This window comes from Melopsittacus undulatus, chromosome 6 (genome assembly GCF_012275295.1).
Source record: "Melopsittacus undulatus isolate bMelUnd1 chromosome 6, bMelUnd1.mat.Z, whole genome shotgun sequence".
NCBI lineage: Eukaryota > Metazoa > Chordata > Aves > Psittaciformes > Psittaculidae > Melopsittacus > Melopsittacus undulatus.
In genome coordinates this window covers 14,492,971-14,517,089 of record NC_047532.1, presented here as the reverse complement: position 1 = coordinate 14,517,089, position 24,119 = coordinate 14,492,971, and the positions used below count along the sequence as shown (strand labels likewise).

The 24,119-nt window shown below is 42.0% G+C and overlaps 1 protein-coding gene across 1 annotated transcript in view; it reads right to left on the bottom strand.

Moving 5' to 3' along the window:
• The window catches only part of GLIS1 (GLIS family zinc finger 1), a 195,821-nt gene that overhangs the window by 26,271 nt on the left and 145,431 nt on the right, over positions 1–24,119 (bottom strand). The window contains exons 4-6 of the mRNA XM_005151142.3: positions 13,111–13,272; positions 9,630–9,740; positions 5,844–5,976 (exon numbers count right to left, since the gene is read on the bottom strand). Coding sequence (XP_005151199.3) covers positions 5,844–5,976; positions 9,630–9,740; positions 13,111–13,272 — 406 coding nt within the window. The remainder of the gene's footprint in view (positions 1–5,843; positions 5,977–9,629; positions 9,741–13,110; positions 13,273–24,119) is intronic.

Sequence of the window (24,119 nt, the reverse complement as noted above, 5' to 3'; positions counted from 1 at the left end):
GCACTCAAAGCCTCCTCATCAGAAAACCAAATGAAACCATAATCCCTGTCACCCTTAGTTTCTGTCATACCCAGCCACTATGCAGAGGAGTTTACCCATCTGCCCACTGTTGGCTCTGAAGAGTGAAGTTTGGACCTCCTCTGCTGGATAAAGCAGGGTTCCTTCCATCTACCCTGAGTCTGTCCAACTTTTGACTTACTGATCACACCTCCTCTGGAAAAGGTCCCTGCTTGGAGCATGTGTGTGCTGCAGCTTGCAGGGTTTGTTCATTAACGAGTTTTCCTCTTCTTACATCTTTTCCTTACCACAATGCCTTCACTCATGCTCAGTTTGACATACAGAGTCTCTTGTTCTCACATCCCCTCACCCCCCTTCCACATCACAGCTTGTGCTGCCTCACCCCAGAAGCTGCTGGCTCCCCTTGCACTGACACCCCTCTCCATAGCATCACCCAATCAACAGCCTGCCACAAGATGAGGGTAAATCCAGCTGTCCCCTGTGACACTGCCAGATGTGGTGCTCCACGTGTGCTGCTTGCTGCCAAGCAGCATGTGTCACAGCTGAGCTTCTCCCACAGCGGGAACACTAATTTTGGGTGCCACTCTCTGGTAGCCAGCTGCCAGTATTCATGAAGCTTGTCAGAAGGCAATTATCTATGAGGAATTTGTCAAAAGCTGCTGAGCTTGGCTCATGGGTTTCACAAGAGACTGTGGGGAAGGGGATTGACACATGTGTGTAGAGAGGTGAGCAAAATGACTGCATCAGCCATGCTTCCTAAGGATCTGAGACAAAACCCAGTTCCGATATGTATGGTGTGTGTCCCTCAGGCACAGGGCTAGTGGGTGAATGGGGGAGCTGGCAGCAGACACAGTGATGTGCTCCTGGGCTGGGTGGTGAGGCTCTGAGACTGCACAGCTTACCATTCGGGTGAGGGGTGCACCCACCCCTGAAGCTTCTGGATGGAGAGAAAGCCAAAACACGACCAACATATACAAAGAATCAATCCTATTGTTCACTTGCTTCACTTGCAAGGGGTGTCTGCCTGTAATAGAGTGCTTCAAGGGCCATGTGGCACACACAATGGAAGATGAGATTTACTATGAGATTCCATGTGAGTCTGCAATGAGACATTAGTCATTTCTGTTGAGTCACTGAGAACCAAATTGGAACTTACTTGAAGTTAAAAGTTACCTCTTACACAGTGCAAACCAGGGGCACTTCAACAGACCATTAATGTCCCTCAGAGGGACAGACCTTTCTGTGGTCATGGCACTGTGCAGGGCACACTGTTCTTGGCACTATGAATGCCATCAGCTCTCAGTCATTTAAGCTGCTACTGGAATTCATTTTGACACATTTTTATTCCAGACTTCAGGCCCTCAAAGTCTGGAGCTGCTGTCACTGATTCCTTGTCTACCGCATGGTGTGTTCCTGGGTGTTAAGCCCAAAGAGGGTGCTTTAAGAAGGACGTATTTGCAGTGGCTGCATATCAGGAAAAAGAGGGTGAGCTTCCTCATTCAGGGAAGCAGGAGGTATCTGTTCTATGAGGGTGTGTGATGTCCTTCCCACTGCCAAGCCCTAACAGAAAGGAAGAGCTGTTTGAGGGGAGGGAAATGCTGTCTTTAATGAAGATCCCTTTGCCCCTCTGAGGAAATGAGGTGCCTCTACAATGGAAGAAGTCAAGGAGAGAAGAGCAGTTACAATTCCAGCCTCTGTATAATTTTCAATGCTTCTAATTTTGTTCCTTTTACAGTTTTTCTACCTTTTTTTCAGAAGTGAGCTATAATATTCTGAGTACCTGACATCAAACAGAAGCCTTTGGAGCTGTTAGGAATGACTGTTCCTGTAAGTACAACCCATTTCATGACTGTGCACCTTGGGCCTCTTCATGCATTGACCATCTTAGCTTGTAAATATATGTCATCAATCAATATTTTAAATGGCTTGGCCTTTAACCTCAACATCTGCTGCCAAAACAGTACTCAGGCATCTGTGACAAGCAGCCTTTTTTTAACCCAGCTTTATGCTAACCGAGACCAGAAAAACAATAATAAAACATGCCCACAGAAAATGCCCGAGTGGAATTACCTCAATGGAGACGCTTCCTCTGCAGGGAGAGCGACACGAGCTCACAGCTAGAGCTGATTGTTCACAGCCATGAAGCATCTTAGTTATGAGGAGGGAAAAAGCAGGAAGTTCTAAGGAAACAATGGGTTCTTCTGGCTGCAAACATTCTTTTGCTCACTGTCTTACCCTAAGCACAAACCTGCTTTGAAGTCAGACACAAGGGATGGGAGCTTTTGAAATATTTCATTTTTCCTGGGATTGATTTTCATCCCTGACATATTTAAAATGTGCTTTAACTTGGAGAAAGACAAAACTGAAACTCTCCAGGAATCCAAGTGATCCCTAAAGCCCAGAGCTCTGCACATCAATAATGTGGTTTCTTGGGCAGGGGAGGGGGAAAAAAGCCCCAAAATACAAAACAAAACCCCCAAACTGTGAACATTTTCATATTTCCAAGTGGAATCAAGAGGACATCATATGCTGCACTTATGCATGAATACCCTATATAGACTACTGGAGCTGATTTCTCCAGGAATTATCTGATATCTCCTCTGATTATCTGAAAGAGCAAATGTGCAACCATTGCAGGCAATGGCTGCAGAGGTGGCAGCAGGAATGTCCTTATGATTTAATTCTGTAAGGATCAGCACTTCAGTTTATATACCCTAAATTATGACAGAGGAACAGATTTGTCTATGGAATTGTACTACACATAGTATGAAGAAACTTCTGTTTCACTGTAAAACAGTCTTTCAAATCTTGATTTATTTTCCCTGGCACTTCTTCACACTGTGCATGTGATGGGGTCTCATATGGGGTGGCCCAATGGAAGCATTGGGGAAGGCTTACTGGGTTTTTTACAACATCCTGGTGATGGATTGATACAATCAGCAAAGAAATCCTATCAGAGAAAGGCAGTGTTAGTGATAGACAAAACCTTTCATTTCACAAGAGGCTCTCAGAGATGACACTGAGAGGTTAGGGATGGTCTGTTTATCTGCAAGCAAATAACTTCTTTCCTGTTTTATTGTTGTCACTTGAAATCTGAGGCTATTTCTGAGGTTCTTAAGGGAAGCCTGTTCTGAGGGAAACATCCCTGGTCTGGCCTGTCCTGCCTGGAAGTGAGAGGCCAAGCCATGCCGATGGTGGAGAACAGAGGCCACATGCTGCCCTCACAGATCTCAAGAGTGCAGATGATAGAGGCAGAGAAGGGAAATAATCCTGAGTCCCTCCAGCTTTCTGCCACTTTCCAAGGAGCCACATACAAACCGTGAGCGCAGGCTCCCAAGGGAACAAGGTTGGAATGATGGGTTATTTCCCTTTCTACTCCGCTCTGTTCACCAGCTACATTCTAACATTGTAGCACAGCTTGAACTAGAAAGGAGAACAGATGTCAAGCAGGATGCATTTCTTGGGTTAGTTTTTAAGACCTTGCCTAAGTAATGTTTAGTACTTTATTACTTTGTTCTTTCAAAGCAAAATATATTAATAAAGTGCATTAGTTCCTTGGTGCAGAGGAACCAGCGCCAGGCATTTTGTTTTCTAATCCCAGTTTACCATTGGATTTCTCTAAGCCTCAACAGAAACAAGGCAGGGTTTGGCTGGAAAGCTTGTACTCAGTTACTACATCAATTTAAAACTTATTTAGCAATAGCAAGTCAAGCCTCTCCTCACAGTGGAATTGAAAGAGGATGAAGTGCATCTTAAATCAAGGTTAACTTAACTCTAAATTAAATAATTTTATGAAATTTGGGATTTAATAGCTCTGAACTTTTCTAATATTGACCAAGGTTGAAAGAAAAGTCTTCAAAAATGGCACCCCTGCCTTTTTGTGTCTCACTTTGGCTCTGCTCTGCAATTTGAAGACTTTCTCCTATGAGGAAAGCCTAAGAGAGCTGGGCATGTTCAGGCTGGAGAAGACAAGGCTCTGGGGAGACCTTACTGTGGCCTTATAGAATATAAATGGGGACTATAAGAGAGATGGGGACAAACTTTTTAGCAGGGCCTGTTGCTATAGGACAAGGGGTGATGGTTTTAAACTGAAAGAGGAGAGATTCAGACTCGATGCATGGAAGAAATCTTTTACAATGAGGGTGCTGAGGCACTGGCACAGGATGCCTAGAGAAGCTGTGGCTGCCCCATCCCTGGCAGTGTTCAAGGCCAGGTTGGACACAGGGGCTTGGAGCAACCTGCTCTAGTGGAAGGTGTCCCTGCCTGTGGCAGGGGGTGGAACTGGGTGAGCTTTAAGTTCCTCCAAACCCAAACAATTCTATGATTTTATGTCCTCCACTCTTAAGCACATCATGCGGTATATATCCTTGTCCCCAGATTAGGAACAGTCTGTCCAAAACTTAGTATGCATTATTAGTTAAACAGTGAGAGAATGAAAATGTGATTAAGAGCTGTTACATCTTTTTTCCTGGAGATTCTCTACTGACCATACAATATGCAAGGTATAAAATGCCGCCATCCATCCATCCCATTTCCAATGTGCAGCTGTCATTAAAAAATGGGTTAAAAATACAGGGATGCATCTGGAACATAACAGAGAATCACCCAAGAAAACACAATGACAGCTTCTTCATCAAGTGAATGGTGCAGTCTGGAGTTTTGTGCATAGTATTGGTTACCCGTCCCAAAATGGGTATTACAGAGTTAGAGAAGCTTCAAAGGCAGTAACATGAATGGTTCTCTAAAAGCAGGTTTCCAAAGCAGACCGGGTAAATGTCTGTGTGCATATTTTTCTCAGGGAACACCATCTGAAAGTTGCATGTTCAAAATTAATCAAGAAAAGTAAACCCCCCCCGAAGTAAGGGCTCTGTAACTCACTGATGGATAGATGTGTTGCTGAAGGCAAGAATAAGTATGAAAATTAGAAAAGGGGATACATAGTTATATGGACAGAAAGAGATTTGAGAGTGAAAACACCTAAACAAAAGGTTCCTCACACTAATCTCTACAATCAGTGGAGGAATATGAGTGCCTTTACAAGGTGAGGCAGATCACATTAAACTCATGGCCTTTGAGAGTGCCTCCTTCTCTCAGCTGGCTAAACAAAGAACCTGAGATTGCTACATCCCCAGTTTGGGAGCCTCCACTGAGGTTCAAAAGTTGTGAATCTAGATGTTATTTTCTGCAGAAGGGAATTAAAGCATCTTTTTCTCTTCCTGTAAAATGTATGGAACAGCCTAACGTCCCTAAAAGGGGCAGCTCTTGTTAAACTCACAAGAAAAAAGAAAGACAAAAAGGAATGAAAGAAAGATTAAATACTAGAAAAGATAATTAAACCAGCATGTTTGACATTTCGCATTCAAGCTTTGCTCCATTCATACATCACTATATTATTTGTTACAACCGCACAGTGCATGATAATACACAGCCTCATCAGCTTTTCTGCAGCTCCTGAAGAGCTGGAAACCCTTATGGCTGCGTGCCTTTGTCTTTGCTAGAGCACTCATTTGGCTTCAGCAAAGCTCACGCACCTGCATTGTGCTCAAGCCAAGGCAAACTTCTACATGGACAGAGGCTGACCTTCAGCAGGGCTGCTACACCCCTCATGTGAAATTAATAGGAGCCATTTGGCTGACTAACTCTGCTAAAAAAAAAACATTCAGGCCTTAGTAAACAACTCCAAAATTAGTTCATTTTATTTCCTGGTTTGGGTTGGGTTTTTTTTTTAATCTTCTACAGTGGCAAATCAGACCCAAAAGCTTTTCTGCCTTAGATCCTCTATTACATGACATATTTAGCACCATACTTATTTGAAGTATTCTTACCTGTAATTAAATCATGATGACCTACAGATCTACCACACTTGCCATCCAAAATGTGTTGTGAAGATGTGTGGAGCTGTTGCATAGCTAAGCATTCACTTAGTACATCTTGTTCAATGTCGGTACAGGAATTTAGCTACAAGAGGAAGATAAAACAAACATTCCGATGTAAATCAAATTATTTTTAATTAAATTAATATCTCTTTTTGCTTAAAGATTATGTATAGAAGGAAGGAATAAAATGTCATTTTTAGGAACTTGGCGTAATTACTTGGCATTTTCAATTAGAGATAATTTGGGTTTTTTCAAGTGCACAAGTTAAATGTGCTAATCTGAAATCAGCAACAGTTTGCTTCAGAAAATGATGTCCCCTGTGTTTCTTCAAACCTTCCCAAATAATATAACTGCATATTTTCAAGCTTTCTGTAGTTCCTTGGGTTCTGTGGCAAAACGATTGCCTCACCTTGTAACTGTGACACTTGGAAAGACATCTGATAGGGAAAGAAAAGCATTTGTGCTTATCAGATTAGGACTGGTGGAATAATGCGCTGTCAGTAACGGGTAAGAGGTATCACCGATATGTCAGCTGTGCTCCATGTAAATTAAAGCTCTGGCAAAAGTGTCTGAAGCAAACTCTTGCAAACCACAACGTCGATCATATTAAAACCAGCAGGAGAGGAGAATTAAGAAAGAAAAGCATTTCTAATTCTCTTTCAAACATGCTGATGCTGCCAAGCTTTTGTCATAATATAGTGCTCACATTACACAAACAGCCATCATATTCTATAGCCATTAATAAATAGTTATTGTCTTTGCGTTTACAGTTTTGCATACCGATCTCCCCTGGGTTTGGTTATTCTAAAAGGTCCAGGCAAACCTATTTAGACCTCTGCTGTACAGCCATTTGTTGCTTCAAGATAAACATCTAACTTTTGGATCACAAAGTGCATCTGCAGTCAATTACATTTAAACTACTACTAAATTAACAGCTAACTTTCTCCTATTTTGCTCTCATAAAGCCTTGCAGAACAACCAAATATTACCCCTGCAGTCATCTCCTAAGTTATGAACTAAATACATACTTTGAGGGAAGTGTAAGTTCAGGCATTTTGTTTTGTGTCAGAAGTGGCACATTTTGATAGCATATATCAACCAAGCCATGTGGGCAGAGCAGCCCCTTAATTTTTCTTTCTTGGCTAAATTATTTTCACTCAGAACTCCTGGAAGCTGATGCCAATGGACAACTGCCTTTGCTGAGTTATAACCAAAAACCAGCCAGTGAGTGTAAACAGCCTGTTCCCCTTTATTCCTAAATCTGAAATCCAAAGAAGACTGTCACTGTTTCAGTAACACTGAGATTTACTTAGCTGTGAAAGGAGTTTTTCCCCATACATTTAAGTGAAATACTGGGGGGGGGGGGGTTAGTGCATGTGTGTGTATTATTTCTTCATGAGTCAGATTTGCTTTGGTCCCTTTTAAGGGACCCTGATCAAAATGCAGTTTAAATCTGCTGCTTTTGCAGATGCCTTTTAAGTTCAAGGGAAAAAGACACGGGATCAAATACTCGTAAAGTTATCATGGATAAATGAGACAGGAAATCTGAAGATGATTTCCAACCATTGGAGAAGTGCAGATTTAGACTGGCCTACCAAATAAGGTGTGGGAGGCAAGGAACTACCATTATTTTAAGATAGACTTGATAAGCCTGTGGGAGGGTGTGTATATGAATGCAGGAAAATTCCTCAAGCTGGGAGATTGAGAGAGATGAAACTCTGGATATTTGATGTCTCAGTACATCCAAGCATCTTGAGTTTGCAATCTGTGTCCTATATGGATTCTGTGCCTAAGACCTCTGCTGTTTATGCAGGAAATACTTCATACAACTTAATGCAAAATTTGATTTAGGGTTTTTTCTCACCTTCCTCCACAGAAGTGGAAATGGAAGTGTCACTCAGCAGGTGACAAGCCTCACAGGGTGTAACAGTGGGGACTGTTCCTTTGCCCAGATATAAAGGATGTTAACGTGTTAATGCACTCAGCCCAGTACACAGCGCTGAACAAATGATACTTGTGCTAGGTAACAGGAAATAATTCCCTCCTTCCTTCCCCAGGAAGTATGTCAGGAAGTAAAGATGAGGGGTTCTCTCCTTTGGAATAGGGAGCATGGTTGCTTTCATGCACCTCTTTCTGTGGGCACTTAACTGCTATGGCTTTCTGACTCTTTCTCTCACTAAACCCTAAATGTTGCTGTAGGGAAGTGCTGGGAGTTTTGTGACCTGTGGTGTGGTAGACATGTGCATAGCAAACCCTGTGGAACCTTCTAAAGTAAGGAGCTGTAGTAAAACTACATGGCCTGATAATATAACAATGGGCTGGAAAACTAGGCAGTCCTGTCCAGTCCTGCCAGGCCAAACAAAAGTTCTGACTCGACCCAATATGCAGAGAAAACAGATGTGTTTCTGTGGACATCTGGGTAGGTGCTAGGCATGAATTACTCCCAGGCACAAAGCTCAGCAAGTAATGAGTGCTTCTTGACTGACTGTTTGAAATAGCATGCACAGCTCTGGACACTGATGTTCTAGACACTTACTCAGTCTACATGCACCTGATGCAGAGCAGGGTTTGTGGGGAGGACAGGGGGGACAGAGAGCTGTCCTAGGAAAGGGGGACTGTACGTTCAGGTTGGTGAATCTAGCAAAGTGAAAACTGTAAAAGAGAAGCAGCGGGAGTGTAAGAGAGGGGGCATGGCTGACACAAGGACAAATCACTACGAAGTCACCACAGTTGTATTCAAGCAGGAGAATGAGGTCTTTCTGACATTCCAAAGTCTGCAACTAAGATGACCTGTGTTCTCCTGTTGTCTCTTCTTTCCATGTGTTCCTCCCTTTGTTCTCCAGTACTTCTAATTTTCACCTTTGACATTTTTCCAAACTAGCTGCTCCTAGCTCTGTCTTGACAGGCTGTCATATCTGCTGTCCTCCATCCTTTAAACACCTCCATCCTTTAAACATGCCTTGCTGTCTCATCTGTGATGCTCTTGGCAGTGGCGAGGCAGCTGCTTATTGAAGTAATCATAACTGCTTGCTAAGGCCTGGGTTCCCTGCCACTTCTGGGCCTCAAGTATGCTCATGGTCTGTCCCAGACCAGCTCTGTAGGGTCCCAATCATCTTTTTACAAACTGAGTATATAAATGTGTAATAAACAAGTCTGATGCCAAGCTGGTGCCCGTGGGCATCCCCATTCAATCATGAGTTCAGGATTTAGACCACAGAAACCAAAATACTTATTTGAATCTAATACTAGTGAAAACATAACTAGCAGTCTGGGTTTGGAATGATTTATAAATGCATTTATAATACAGATGTGGTGGGAAAAGTGGAGGTTTTCATTCTCATCTATTACAAGTGCTCCTTTCCTGACATTTCCATAGTATCCTGCCTTCGTTTCATTTGTGTTGTAGATGATCTGCCAACATGTATTTACTAGCTGATGGCAGAGACCCAATGCATGGACATTTTATGTGAATGACAGCAGAATTTGTGCTTGTCTGTGTAAGATGAACAGGAAAGAAATGCAAACCAAAATTAGAGGGTGGTAGCCTTAAAGGTGCAGAAGGGTAAGGTGGACTGGATAACAACAGGAATTACAAACCAACAGGAAGATGAACTCAACTGAAATTTTCCTTTAGCAATATTCCAGAACTCTGATTTGGAAGTACATGAATTAAAGGTAAGTTAAACAGAACTGTATGGAAGAGATGTGTGATGTGTCACTTTCTCCGGGTCTTACCTTCTTACGCACCTGCTGTTCTTTGGCAGAATGAGCTTTCACGTGCTTGCGCAGGGAGCTGGGGTCGGTGTAGCGTTTGGAGCAGCCAGGAATCTGACAGGCATAGGGCTTCTGTAAATGTGAGCAAAGGGAAAAGAGTTCACATTCCTCTGCATCTCTACAGACAGCACACAGAGCTGAGGGAAGGATGTGTCTGTGTAACACAGCGTTAAGACTGAGCTGTTTGCTCTGCCGTTTCCACATTTGCTCTGTCTCCACTTTGCACACAAGCCTGACATGATGCAAATAGAACCACATTGAGAGCTCTGATTTTGCACTCTGTGCAGGCAATGTGAGCACTTGACACATCGATACTCTGGCATGTTGGGTATAGATTACTGGGCTGGATTAGATGCTAATGAGCTGTAACTGGATGGGGTTTTCCCTAGCATTTAAAGTAGACAAAATGATCCTTAGATCACCCAGTGCCATTATAAATACAGAAGCTCTGGGTTTGAGTCCTGATTTACATAGTTTCTACAGTGTTCCATATGCAGCAGAGCAAAACTTGTGGCATATCACACATTTGATTGCCTTCATACCTTGTTATTGTTTTGAATAACAGCAGCAGTGTTTTTATAATTCCTAACCAAACAACCTGCATCAAACATTAACATATGAGCAAATCCATACAGAAAGAAAAGCCCACTATTGTTGATACTGTTGGAAAGAACTTCCCGGCTGGTTTTGGCATGGGGCAGAGCTTGCTGCTTTTGTGTATAGGAGCAGGATGAGCACTACCTCCTGGGAAAACCGTCTGAATCTGGGTGAGCAGTTCCAGTGCTCTCCTCCCATAGGAAAATGAATAAATAAATGAATAAGGATGCTCCAGTTTAACGGCTGGTTCTGGGGTCCCAATGACTGAAAGCCTCACCAAGTTCTTCTGGTCATGCCTATTCCCAACACATGAGACAGCACAACCTACAAATGGATGTGCGATTTCCAAGTTAAGCAAAAGGACTCTGGTGCTTGTTATTAAGTAACCATTGACTTCAGTTTAGGAAAGAGAGCTGCAGGTCAAAGCTCACAGAGGTTTAAAGTTGAGCAGAACGTTCATTTGTATTCTGTTTCCTTGCCTCATCTGTCAGCACTACCTTAGCCTGCTCACTTGGACCAGTGGTATCTTTCGGTGTCTTCTCAATGTGGTAGAGAACTGGTTAGTCATGACCTCGGTGTCACATTCTTCGATCTTCCTTGGTTTCAGCCAGAGGATGCACAAAGGGAAATAAAACCCCACAGGTTTTGGGAGAAGTGACTGTGAGGTCCCTTAAACAAGTTGCTCTGCTCCTGGAGGGGTGATGACATGCCCTTGTTACCACAGGGATAGATACTTTCTCTTTGTTCTGGAGAAGGACCTACTTCCAGATGATTTAGTAGAGATTCGATCAAACTACACCAGTAAGTCTCTGAAATGATTTACAGATTCTCCTTTTGGAGAAGATGAATGATGGGGTGACCTACACTGAGAAGCTTCAGAACCAGTTCCAAATGCACTCAATAAGGAATAAGCAGTCTATATAAACCCCTTTTCTTTGTAAGTACCTCCAGAGGATAAGTGCTGCTGCTCTGTCCAGCCAGCAGGAAATTTCTGAAGGAATAATAGAATCATTCACCAACTCATGACCTTACAGGCTAACACAGCACCTACCCAGAAAGTTACAGGGAAAAGCAGATTTATTGGGAGTGTCTGGAACACAGAGAACTGACACCTGAGGAAAAACTATGGAAAACTTTAACAAACCCCATAACAGAGAAACTAGCAGAGTATCTTTTAAATAATTGATGTCATTCAGATTTGTGATAGAATCATTCAGCTCAGTGATGGGGAAACTAGGTGAAAATCTGACTGCCCTGGAAAAGCTTCATGGCTGTTTGCTTTGACATTCCCCGTTGTTATGTTGTCCCCTGAGCTAATGGAACATGCAGTCTGTACAGTAGCACCATCCCATAGCTCTGTTACTTCTAACATTCACAGAAGCACAGAACACACTACATTAGCCACACGACTTCATTACACCAGGTTAAGTAGAAGTTAGTAACTGTGTTGTAGGACCACAGAAAGAGTTCTAAAGAACCTGCAGCAGAACAGCATGGAGGGTATGTTTAGACATTTGAGAAAGTTAGTAGAAAATGATTACTGTACCTTTTTCCTGCTTTATGAGCATTTCAGATAATAAAGACAGAGATAAAGGGAGAAGAAAAGAAAACAAGTTAAGAGATTTGCCTTCAGTAATGCACAGAACAACAGATATAAGAATTCTTGCTTATTTTAGTAACCCTTTGAATTCTCTTTCAGAACTAAAAAATGGCATTTTACTCGTGACTTTGGCTAATAAAAATTCCATCTATTCGATTCAAGCAGTTTGCTTTCAAAACTGCACCCGATTCCATGTATCCGCTTTCAAAACAGACACGTTTGAGAACTAATTACAAATGCAAATATCTCAGGTTGACTTTCAAATAAATAAAACATTGTTATTGTAAGTGTGCTTTGGGTTGGAAAATGTGACTGACTCGCTTCTCTTACTTGTTTGTTTTTGCAAGGCATAATGTACATTAGACATTCCTTAATGCTGCACTGTCTGAAATGTGTAGCTGCTTCAAAAGTAAATATCAATTAAACTCAAAAGTTCTGCCCCATAAGCACTTGGCCAAATGTTAAACCATATATTCACTCCTTTGCAAAAGACAAAGGAACAGCTCTGCCTGTTATTCTTTACAAGCTCTATGCTGAAGACTTACTTAACTGCTCTGCAACATTGCCCATTGACTTTCTTTCACCATAATATAGTGATTTAATTTTACCAGAGCCTCAGACACTAGACAGGCTCCCATGTTCTCTGCAAGACAACTGAGACTTGTAGAGTTGAGGCAGAACCTACCAATTTTACATAAGGATTTGTTTCTTACAGTTAAAATTTGTTTTCTTACAGTTAATTTGTACGGTTTCCCATGTACAAATTTCATATAGTTATAAGAGATACATTTTTTTACCTTTACAAAATTATGTCCAAAACTGTGATGTATTTACCTTCCATGAGACATCTGATCTGCTTTTGTGTTCAGTCAGAACAGACTTTACTGAAGCAACACAGGGCAGGAAACAAGACAATGACACACATTCCATACAGCAGCAGTGACTCAGCTTTCACTCATGCTGTACCTTACCCTACTGCTGCCTCCTGTTACTGGAACAAGAGCAATAGGAGAGTTTGCTGAGTAACTTATCCTGAGTAACTTGTTCCTCAGCATGAATAAGCCAGCTGAATTTGCCTTTCTGTGATCAAGACCTCCTCAAAACACATGCAATTAAATAGAAAAGTACAGTTTCCTGTAGCTGATGCTCCTCATGGAAAGGAAAAGTCACCCGCCAGTTGCAGAACAGACTGTACAAGGAGCACTGGAAAACTCAGAGAAGCTCCCAGTCTGAAATCATGCTTACGGTATCCAGGTGTGTTCGCTGATGCTTTGCCCGGTCGCTGGAGTTGCTGAAAGCTTTCTGGCAGCCGGGATGCTGACACAGGTATGGCTTCTCCCCAGTGTGACTCCGGAGGTGAATCTTAAGGTTCTCAAGCCTAGAAAATGCCTTGTTGCACCCTTCAAACTGAAAAAACGTCATAAAAAGTCATTGTAAATTACTATTAAATAAACCATGTGCAGCCACAATGAGAACAGTGTAAGATCCATGTTGGACATGCAATAAATCAACCAACATTCAAACATCTGTTGAAATCTATGGATGAAACACAACATTTTGTGCTGTTCATTTAATTTGTCACTGAAGACATGGTGTGTAGCTCAGTAATACTACAAGAGTTATAAATATCTCACATGTTCTGTCTGAAGTACCAAACGCTTAAAGTCATGGTGGCAGAACAGAAGATTTCAAGAAAGAACAAGTGTTGTGATGAGTTCTCTTAGATGTTAACTGGCACAGGAACCACCGTGGGCAATAACAATCAGCTGCTTCAGATTGAGAGGAGCAGAAGCTGTTTGTGATGGATTAGAACCTGGTTTCAGATGTCTGAAACACTATACAGTGGAGCAGATGAGTACGGACTATTATAAGAAGACCTGATCCATTTGAAGAGCAATCCAAAAGAGCTCTGCTGTTATTCTGCACCCTTTTCTTTACCAGCCCTATCATTCAGATCTCTCAGCATTTATAAAACCAGTAACCTGAGCAATTCTGAGTTCTTAAGCACCCGTTTCATTAGTAATAAAATGCTGCATGGTGTTCATAACAAAAGTAGCTGTTTCAAATTAAATCTGAATAAATAAATAACATTTCCAGCTACTAGGCTGAGGGAAGGGTGTTTTGCATTGCTCACTGATACGTTTCAGTGAAAGCACTGTCCTAGGAACTAATAGGTGGACACAAATACATGTGAATGCACTTTCGTGCGCCAGCAAACCCATAAGATGCACCCAGGCACTTACACATGTGTATAAATACTCATATGCAAATGTAATCCAGTGTCATGCTATGCACAGATTTTGCCCACTCTGCATTGCAGCTTCATGACACTGTGGATCTTCTAGTGTCTCTAGACAGATAGAAACCTGGTTGCTCTATGATTTGGGATCTCAAAGAATGCATTAGAGAAACAAAGGCCAATTCACATCAACAATAACAACTTTGAAAGAAAATAGGTGTATCTTAAACCCACTGTTCCTTGAAGCCAGATTTTCTTGTATGATTCTTGTTCATGAGTGAATTCCTGACCTTCATAAAATTAGTGCTTTGTCACTTCCTTCTGCTGAGTCAAGGTTTTGTTCAGCAGCTTAGCAGTCACTCCTGTGGTTGCTCAGATGGCATCACAGAAACCACTGCCTTGCCAATCCCCATCACATTCTATTTGTGACACAAATGCCTCATATATATTGGTGTGTGCAAGCTCCTGACTTAGCTATTGCATCCAGCACTGCAGGCAGTGGGAAGGGAGAGCAGATGCAGATGGAACCCAGAAGATGCTGTGAACTGGAGGCACCTGAACTCCTGGTGTTATTTAAACTAATGATGGAGAAAGGTCCATCATACCCTGCTACATTTTGAAGGCTGTGTGCTGCCTTTGGATGCAGATCAGCTGTGCAAACTACAGATTAAACACAGCAAGGACTCCAACACACAGGCAGACTTTGAATTTCTGCCTTATCCAGCCACTCCTACATGAAAGGATCACTGTGGCTTTTACCATCCTAAACATTTTACTGCCCTGGGCAGATATTGAATCTGTCTGAATGGCATATTTGTATCTATGGGTGTAGACAGCTATCTGACATGTACAAATTTCTATCTTTCCCTACCACAGCTATCATGATAGAATCAGTCACCTGAGATACGCAGTCTGCATCTTCAGAGCTTGTCCAGGTCCCTCTGGACACCATCCAGAGGTCAACCACACCACTCAGCTTGGTGTCCTGTGCATACCTGCTGAGGGTGCACTTGGTCCCACTGGCTGTCACTGATGATGATGCTAAGCAGTACCAGTCACAGTGCGGAACCCTGAGGGACACCACTTGTCATGGATCATTCTTCTTTTCAGATAACCTCCAGAAAGATCCATCAATCCCACAAATGTCTCAGCTTCAACTACAAAGAACAATGTGGGAATTCCAAAGGGCTTTAGGATGGTAAGAGCTATTTGATCAGCTGAGAAGGCTACTTACAGTATCTCCCAGACATCTGGCCCCAATCTGTCACTGCTTAATCCTACCATCTTAAACATTTTGTTGATGTTTGATGCCTGGGTTAACTGTGACAAACTCTGCATGATCCTCAAAGTCTGTAAATGTCAACAGAGCTCGTCAACAAGTTCATCAATAATAACTATATTGCAATTACTACTTTTGTCTTTACTCTGAGGTTGTTAATGTGTGCTTCAGACAGTGCTGTGCTACACAGAGACACTAAATAATGCCACACGATTACAGTAAGTAGCGTGATGCAGTTATTGCATTTGAGAACGACTGCTGCTTTTAGAATAGTGCTTCTACTAGGAAAAAATATGTTGTAGAAATTTACAGGACTGAATTAGCTCACTGCCATATGAAAATACATGTGTTATCTTTATTTTACACTAAAATCTCACTGGAGTGGAACTGCTACAGCATCATGCTTTTGAAAGGCATATTTATGAAAACACTGAATTATCTCACAGTGATCCAAGCACATCACAGTTTTCCTACCAAAACAATTTAATCTAATAACTGTAATTGCTTAAAATGGTTTTTCTTTGCTTCCACGTTATACTTGGAATGCACCTGAGAATGCTGCCATGCAGAAATAACAGCATATTCCCCAAAGGGTTTATATTATCACATGTTTACCATTTTCATAAGCATATTTAATCACAGTCCTGTCTGGAATATCTGTCAGTGGGACAGATCAGAAGAAATAAACTATAAACTGAACAGCTCAGACCATAAGGTGAAGCAATAACTGACATTTTCTTAGGAAATGAGTTATGACTGAGAAAGAGAAGCCTTCACAGTTGTAGTGCTAAATAGGTCCAGTGTGCCATTAGAGAAAGCTCATTAATATACACCTCTGCTCTCTGCTGCAAGATCAGTTAAACAAGCTGCCTTTTCTTTCTAGACCTGAAAGGGAAAGAGCGGGTCATATTGGCTGCTGACATCTCAGACAGCCTACAGATGGAAAACCCAAAACATTTCATTCCAAAGCATTTAATACTATCAATAGGAAATCTTATGTCTGGTCAAAACATCTACAGGCCTTATGAACATTGTGAAATGTTCTTTCTTCCCGACTGATTACAAAATTGGGAGACGTTTATTGGAAATATGAGAAAAAGGATCCTGTGAGGATATGTAGCCCTTCTGGAAGGGAGGAAACAGCCACCCCACTCTTTAATAGCAGCACTGTTTTATAGCACACTGAGCCTAATGTTGGGAACATGGCAGGAAGCATACGAGGCTCCAAATTGTTACTGGTCGGTAACTTCAGCACAAGGGTTGTTCTACCCAACACAAGAATCCAAATACCTGATTTGGTGCTTTGGTTTTTTCCAGCTAATTCCTGCCTGGTTTCATTTCTAATTCTCTCTTGCAGCTACAATGTAAAGCCCTGAGCCTGCACATACTTGTGCACAAGTACCATGACTCATGCAAGGAGTTTTATTAAAACTCAACAGAACTATGTGCATACATAAAAAGCAACCCACAGGACTTAGCTCTCAGCTTCCCAGAGAATCCCAGTTCATACAGCCACGTTCAAATGTGCAGATTTAAACTGCTGGAAGCTGCTTTTTTTTCCCCACTGTGGTAACAAAGTAACGGGATATACCTGTAACAGAAAAAGGACCTGCCAATTTCTATGCTTTGGGGGTTTTTTAGTGAAGTCTGAACAATTTATGTTTGCAGAGTGACACTTCTACATGATACTTCATTCGAGTCCTGGGGAAAAAATGCTTGTACTTGGTTTATTATTTCTATTACAGAAAAAGCATTTCAGGCTTTAGCCAGACTATTGGACAATTGTTGGTGTGTAAGAGAAATGGTAAAAAGGCTCAGAAGAGGGAAAAGAAAATATTTAGAAAAGCCTCAGTATAAATGCAACACATCCTTCACTTGTTGGGTTTAAGGCAATTACAGCCAACTATTTGACATCAGCATCATACACCAGCAGCTCATTTTAGTTGATGCTATTAGGTTGCATATTTCCTAACTAATATGAAACTGGAAAGTACCAATACCTGCCCCTCTACTCTGCTCTCGTGAGACCTCACTTGGAGCACTGTGTGCAGTTCTGGTGTCCTCAACATAAAAAGGACATGGAACTGTTGGAACAACTCCAGAGGAGGCCACAAGGATGATCAGGGGACTGGAGCACCTCCCGTATGAAGACAGGCTGAGAAAGTTGGGGCTGTTCAGCCTGGAGAAGAGAAGGCTGCGTGGAGACCTCATAGCAGCCTTCCAGTATCTGAAGGGGGCCTACAGGGATGCTGGTGAGGAACTCTTCATTAGGGACTGCAGTGACAGGACAAGGGGTAATGGGTTCAAACTTAAACAAGGGAAGTTTAGATTGGATATAAGGAAGAAGTTATTTACTGTTAGGGTGGTGAGGCACTGGAATGGGTTGCCCAGGGAGGTTGTGAATGCTCCATCCCTGGCGGTGTTCAAGGCCAGGTTGGACAGAGCCTTGGGTGACATGGTTTAGTGTGAGGTGTCCCTGCCCATGGCAGGGGGGTTTGAACTGGGTGATCTTAAGGTCCTTTCCAACCCTAACTATTCTATGATTCTATGATTCTATGATTCTATGAATACACTGAGAACCCTGGAGGAGGTGTTTGATCAGCATACATCACTAAGTTAAAAAAGGCTTTGGGCTGTCTCCTGATCACCACACCCCCCCAGTACCAGGAGTTGTAGATGAATGAGGGATGCAGACCTGGCCCATGAAGGTATAACAGCAGTCATGAGGCTTTCAACAGCAACCTGGTCTGATTGTGCATGCACAGACTTCTGTGGCTGCAAAATCCAACCACCTCCCTGCCAGTGTCCCCTGAGATGGGATTCCTCTGCTCTCGCTGTGCTGCCTAAAAGAATGGCCTTGTCTGAGCTCCCAGGTCCCTGGGGAATGGCAGGTCTGCCCAGCAAGAGATCGGCAGCTAAGAAAGCTCAGTGGGACCCATCCTGCTTGATAGGTGCCTGTCCCCCTCCCCTTCTAGAGAGGCAACTTAGATCTGGCTTTCTGGATTTTGCTTTTTAAAGATAGTTTTACCTGGTTTCCTGAGCACATCTGGCATTGAATTTGAGTTTTATCCACCATCTCTCAAGGTCTTCTGCCACACTGAGTGCAGAAAACCAGCTCATCAGGACAGCCAGCATGTCTTAGATTGTCTCTAAGGAGCACTGGCATGTTTTGGCTCTCAAAAGTCTTGTTCATTTAATTGCAAACTAACAACTATTAAGAAAAGGGTTCAAAAGCACTGCAATATTCATAGATGTATTTCTTCTAGCACCAGTAGGTCAGGCACTTCAGTGAGCACACAGAGCTCTCCATACGTTTTCCAGCAAAATCCCAAATATCTGGGAAACTATCAGAACATCCTGTCATTTTCACAAGACCCCATTGCAAGTCTTAGAATGCTTTCTCATGATCCTTCTTTAATCAAGCAGAAGGATAAACATTTTTCAAAACAGGGGTACTTGCATTTAGTTGCTGCAACACATGAGAATGAAGCAGGAAATTTGGGGATATTTTACTATCAGCAGCATGACAGCCACAAATTTTGCCATAAGGTTTTGCTAAATATGTCATTTGGAAACCAAACAATTTTCTGAAAGCTCATTACAGTTGGACTGAATACACTATTATGGCTTGCAGGCAAAAATAACATTGCATGGAGCAACATCTTAGAAAACACAATGTAAAATTCATATGGTCATGTAATAAGCAAAGGAGACACCCCCACCCCCTAAAATCTACATGTCAGGCCCCCGATTTCCTCATATGTAATTGGAAAACTGTTCTTTATTTGGGATTTTTCGAATAGCTTGCAAGCTATTTGAAATTAAAGGACAACACAACCCAGGATTTGCTTCTCCAGTATCTGAAGGCAGATTTGCTTGTTTTGGGGACAAAATTACAACTGAACAAAATCAACTGAAGCCGCTTTCCAGCTGTGCCAGCAGAGAGCCACAAAGAAAACCAAAATGCTTCCCTCCAGTTCTTTCACATTTTCTTTTTTACCTAAAATCACATTTTACAACAAAACTCGTTCCTCTGGATTAGTAAGGCACTGTCCTACCTCACTTGCCAAGGAAACGTTTTAATTCCAGTTTGTGCCTAACACCTCACCAAGTTACACCTATCTCTTTGTAAAGACTTCACTGTCTCTTGCCTATGTCTTTGGTTTACATTTTAGTCATGTCTTCAGACATCAGTCTGTGCTTTTAGTCTGGGAGGCCAGTTCGACTGCAAACAGTTCTGTACAGCGTGCATCTCCCTGCCATGCAAGATGGAATAGGTGCTCATGGTTTACTTACAGGTATGAGAGTTTGCAAGTGTGAAGCGAAGAATTAATTGGGTTAAGATAACTAATGCAGCAGCGCCAGCACACAGGGAGAATCCGTTATGGCTCATGTGGACTAACCAGTTGGGGAAAAAAATGAAGAAGAAAGAATTAGAGAGGACAACAGCAAGAAGGAAAAATAGAAGGAAAAAAACCCACCCCAAAACTTCTGGCTGATTAGCATAGCAGAGCATCTTAAAAGGCCAAAATACCACATGTGTGGCATGTTACAAAAGAAGATTAAAATAAAGGAAAAAATATCCAGAGAACCATGAAGTCTAAAAACATCTGGAGTTTTATAGTAACAAGGAGGAAAAAATCAAAAACATAATTGAAAAAAGTCCACTGTGATACATTATTGTACAATGAAGCTTAATGGAATTGAAAGGAGAAGAGATGAAAAGGCAAAAGGGGGGGGGGGGGGTAAGAAATAAAAGAAACAAGAAAAGGCATTTATATTTTAAAGATGTCACTGAGGGTTTTTATCCCAGTTATTAAAAATTACACACCCTGCTTCTGTAAGCTGTCCCTGTAATGTGTTGAGCGCTCTCTTTCAGCAGAGGACATTCATGCATGCTGGGGAATTCATCAACCCTTTTGTACCCAGTGTAGGGGCACTTTGCACCCTTGATTCTGTGGGAGACATCTGCAAAGAGAATGGCAGAGAAACTGCCTGCCCTGGCTCACATTCTGAACCCAATGGGAGATTCAAAGAGAGGCAGGACAAACATGCAAATTAAAACTGTTCGCTAAAAACAATGTGCACATTCAGGAACTAAGCAAACAGTCTTAAGCTGTTATACTGGCATCAGACACTAGAACCAGCTGCAATTGAAATACTCGAGTGTATTCACTAACAAACATTGAAATGGAAAAGCAAAATGAAAAACTTCCCTCTTTTTTTCATATTTTTCCCTTTTCTCAATGAACTAGCAAAGGAAGAGGAAGATCTGCACAGTCCAGTCTGCCTTTGGAACATGCCAACAGCACGCTTAGAAACAGGAAGGGTTTCCAATGCACCACAGCTATGAATATCCTGCATTAGATCTGTGCTCTGCCTGTCCCCTGTCACAGGAAGATCTCAGACACTAAGCCCTGTCTGTAACGGATACGGTGTAATCTGGCAACAGTGAGTGTCCATCCCAAATTCCCACTCATCCCCCAGACTATTTCATTTTTAATACCAGGAAACCCAGCTCATATCTTTGTCAAGCCCAATAAATAAATGTTTTACAGTCATGGCTTGTCACATGTCATCCCAGCTAACAAACTGGCTCCTGTCCTTGGCAGATCAAACAGAGGAGGATCCTGTGGGTGAAAACTGATCCACAGTTGGAAATCGCTGGCCACAGCTAACTAAACTAGACAGCCACAACCGAAGTCTCCTAGCAAAGATGAGAATTAGCAGCAGCAAGGTAAATCTCCACTCACCTGTGCGGGGGGGTTTGTTGCACATACAACTTTTTGTATGTCGTGAAACATAGATTATTAGTTTTCCTCATAAAATCCATTTCACAAAGTGGATAGCTTTGTTGCTGGGGGGTTTTCCCATTTTCTATATTTTTTTATCTTAGAATGTATTGTCCTTCTCACACATGCACATAATGGAGCTTTTCTCCCAAATTGTGGCTTTTAAAGATCAGCCAAGAAGAACAAAGTTTCCCTGCAAATTGACAAGTTGCATGAAATTTTCAATACTGGATCCGTCTTTGCACAAAGCAAGAAGGAGGACATACAAATTTCTCCAAGGTTCCTCTTGGCAAGTTAGTAGACAACTCAGTGGCATTTTCCATGCTTAGATAGGCTCCTGGTCTTTTCTGCGCCACGCTGGGCCAATTTGATTATCCATAAATGAAGACTGGGGTTCACCCTGTAATCCATGGAAGGCCAGGGATCTGCTAAAATATACAGAATTACACCCAACCCTTCCTTGCATGTGTAGAGCTGAGCTCTGGCAAAGGGCCCTACGAGAGCTCTGGTTATTCACCAGGAAAGAGAGAGAGATTGTGCAATGTGCTGTGCGCTTGTTATCATTTTAGGGCTGGTTACTTTGTTCTGCTTTCCCTTGTGCCCCGGTTGTGGAGCAGGATCCCGAGAGACGTGGCTCCATCCTTCACATACTGACCCACTCCAGTTAAACTACAACAGAATCCCACAAGGTGACTTTACACTGGGAGGCCTAGAAGGTAACCCCGTGGAGGAGAACATTTCTTTTTGACAGAACAGGCTCTCCTCCCTACAAAGGAGAAACTTCTCATTTCACCCAAAGTCATTAATTTTAGTCTTGCAGTGTTTTCATTTCATCTTGCCTGGCCATGTTTATTACATGAAGGAAATCTGCAAGCTGCATTCCTAGGAAAATGGCTTCAAGACCTCACCTGTTTTAAAGAAGCTCAGTTTTCTGGCACTGCCAAAATCAAATCAGTGTCTAGGCTTGGTTAGGCACTGCACTGTATTAGAGTTTGGAAAGGTAGTTCTGTTCTTGCACTTTGTAAATGTGTTTCAGCTGAGTCACAGCAATGGTCCTTACCTAAGCTCATTCTCTCTGCTAAATCCCATAGAACATGATGCCTTCAGTTAGAGGTTGATCTCACTCTTGTCACCTCAGACTTCCATCTCTAAGCGCATGTGCTTCAACAATTGCAGTGGCTGATGCACTCCAACCTGTGAAGGGATTCCATTGGATTCTGAGCCTAAGCCTCCAAAGGAGCTGTTAAATCAAGATTTTCCTAACAAACACACCAAAGTCCGTTGCTACTTTGCACTCATGGTGACTTGCTATACCCTAGCACACGGAACTACTGCAAGTAGTTACAATCGTCACCAAACCCTACTCCAGTTTTAAGTGTCGGAGTTGCCTTCTAAAGACTATTGTGAAGAAAAGCTCTGCTGAAGAGCAGACGGCATGGCAGCAGTGCCAGGTCCCTTCATTCTCTATAGCACTGTGGGATCCTTTGGATAAAAGGCAGTATAGCAATGTTCTTTTCTGAATAGCACTTAATGTTTTCCCACAGTCTTATTGTTTACAGGGAGTTTAGCAAGTCACTTCACTAATTTAAAATAGATTGTATCCCACATGGGTGGATAACAATAACACATATTGGTGAATCATATGGCTTTCAAATGAAATGTATGAAAAAGAAGTGCTACACATATTGTCTGAAATTTTATTGTGTGAAACCACAGCACTTAGCTCCCTACCAGCTGTGTCAACAATTCAGTGTCATAAACTAATACAATTGTAGAGTAACAGCAAGGTTGGTTCTGAAAAATGAAAAGCCAAAAATGCGGCAAGAAAATGCCCATGAACACAGCTGAACATCATTTCAGGTGGGAACAACTGGCTCTGCATATGATGAGACCTCATGAAATTTAGATTCTGTGGTTACAGGTTGCCATCCAAAAGCCTAAGAAGAAAAGGGATGAAATGATTTTTAAAAGCGAAGAACCAGTTTTGATATCTGAGGAAACTGGTGTGTTACTGTGGAAGCACTGCAGAAGCATCCTCTCTTACTGCGAGCTATCTGTGGGTCTAAACTATGGCAGGGTCAGCTTGACAATGAAAGAAGAATCTTGCCTGGACTTTGCTCCCCAGGTTCAGCTCAGCCTCATACCCGTGCAGACTCGTTCATAGGATCTGCTTCACACCCATGACGTAGCTCCCAAGGACGCTGCCAAAGGACATTCCTGACATACTTGACCAATAACAGCCCATGTCCAGGAATGGCTGAATGAGCCAAGCTCAAATAACAAAGGTTTCACATTGAGCTGTCTCACATAATTTTTACTATGCTGATATATAAATAAATAAATAAATAGGTGAATAAAAGACATTTTCTAAGATAATATTTTGAGGAAAAACTGGAAATGGACCTCAACGGAAATAAGTTTTAAATTGAAATGTTGAACTGTAGCCCAGAAATGACAAGAAAATAAAATCTCTTTTTTTTTCGTGAGCCCCAATAAAAAAGTCTTAAACACTCTCGGTAGACCACAGTTTTGAAAGAAATGAAATTATGTTATTGTCATGCATGATTATCTAACATTTAGAAGGTATCTGCAAGGTTTTCCTGAGAGTTATACCTCCATCCCATAACCTAGCAGGAAACCACAAGCACTTCTGTACCTTACGTAAAGGACTTTGAAATGAAAGTGCCTCAAAATCAAATATAAGCAGCTTTCAACATGTGCATTTAATCTTCCTAGGTTAAGAAACACCCTGTGGCCACCACACTAAAGAACTGAAAACGTAAATTGAAGAAATTATATCCATATGATTAAGTAAGGTTCTTAAAGAGAAACATGTTGTTAAGTACTTCATTCAGAATAAAATGAAATGCAGTAAAATAGAAGCTATTTGGAATAAATCACTGACGCACATGCTTTCTATGCAAAATGGCAGTGTTCAGCTCGG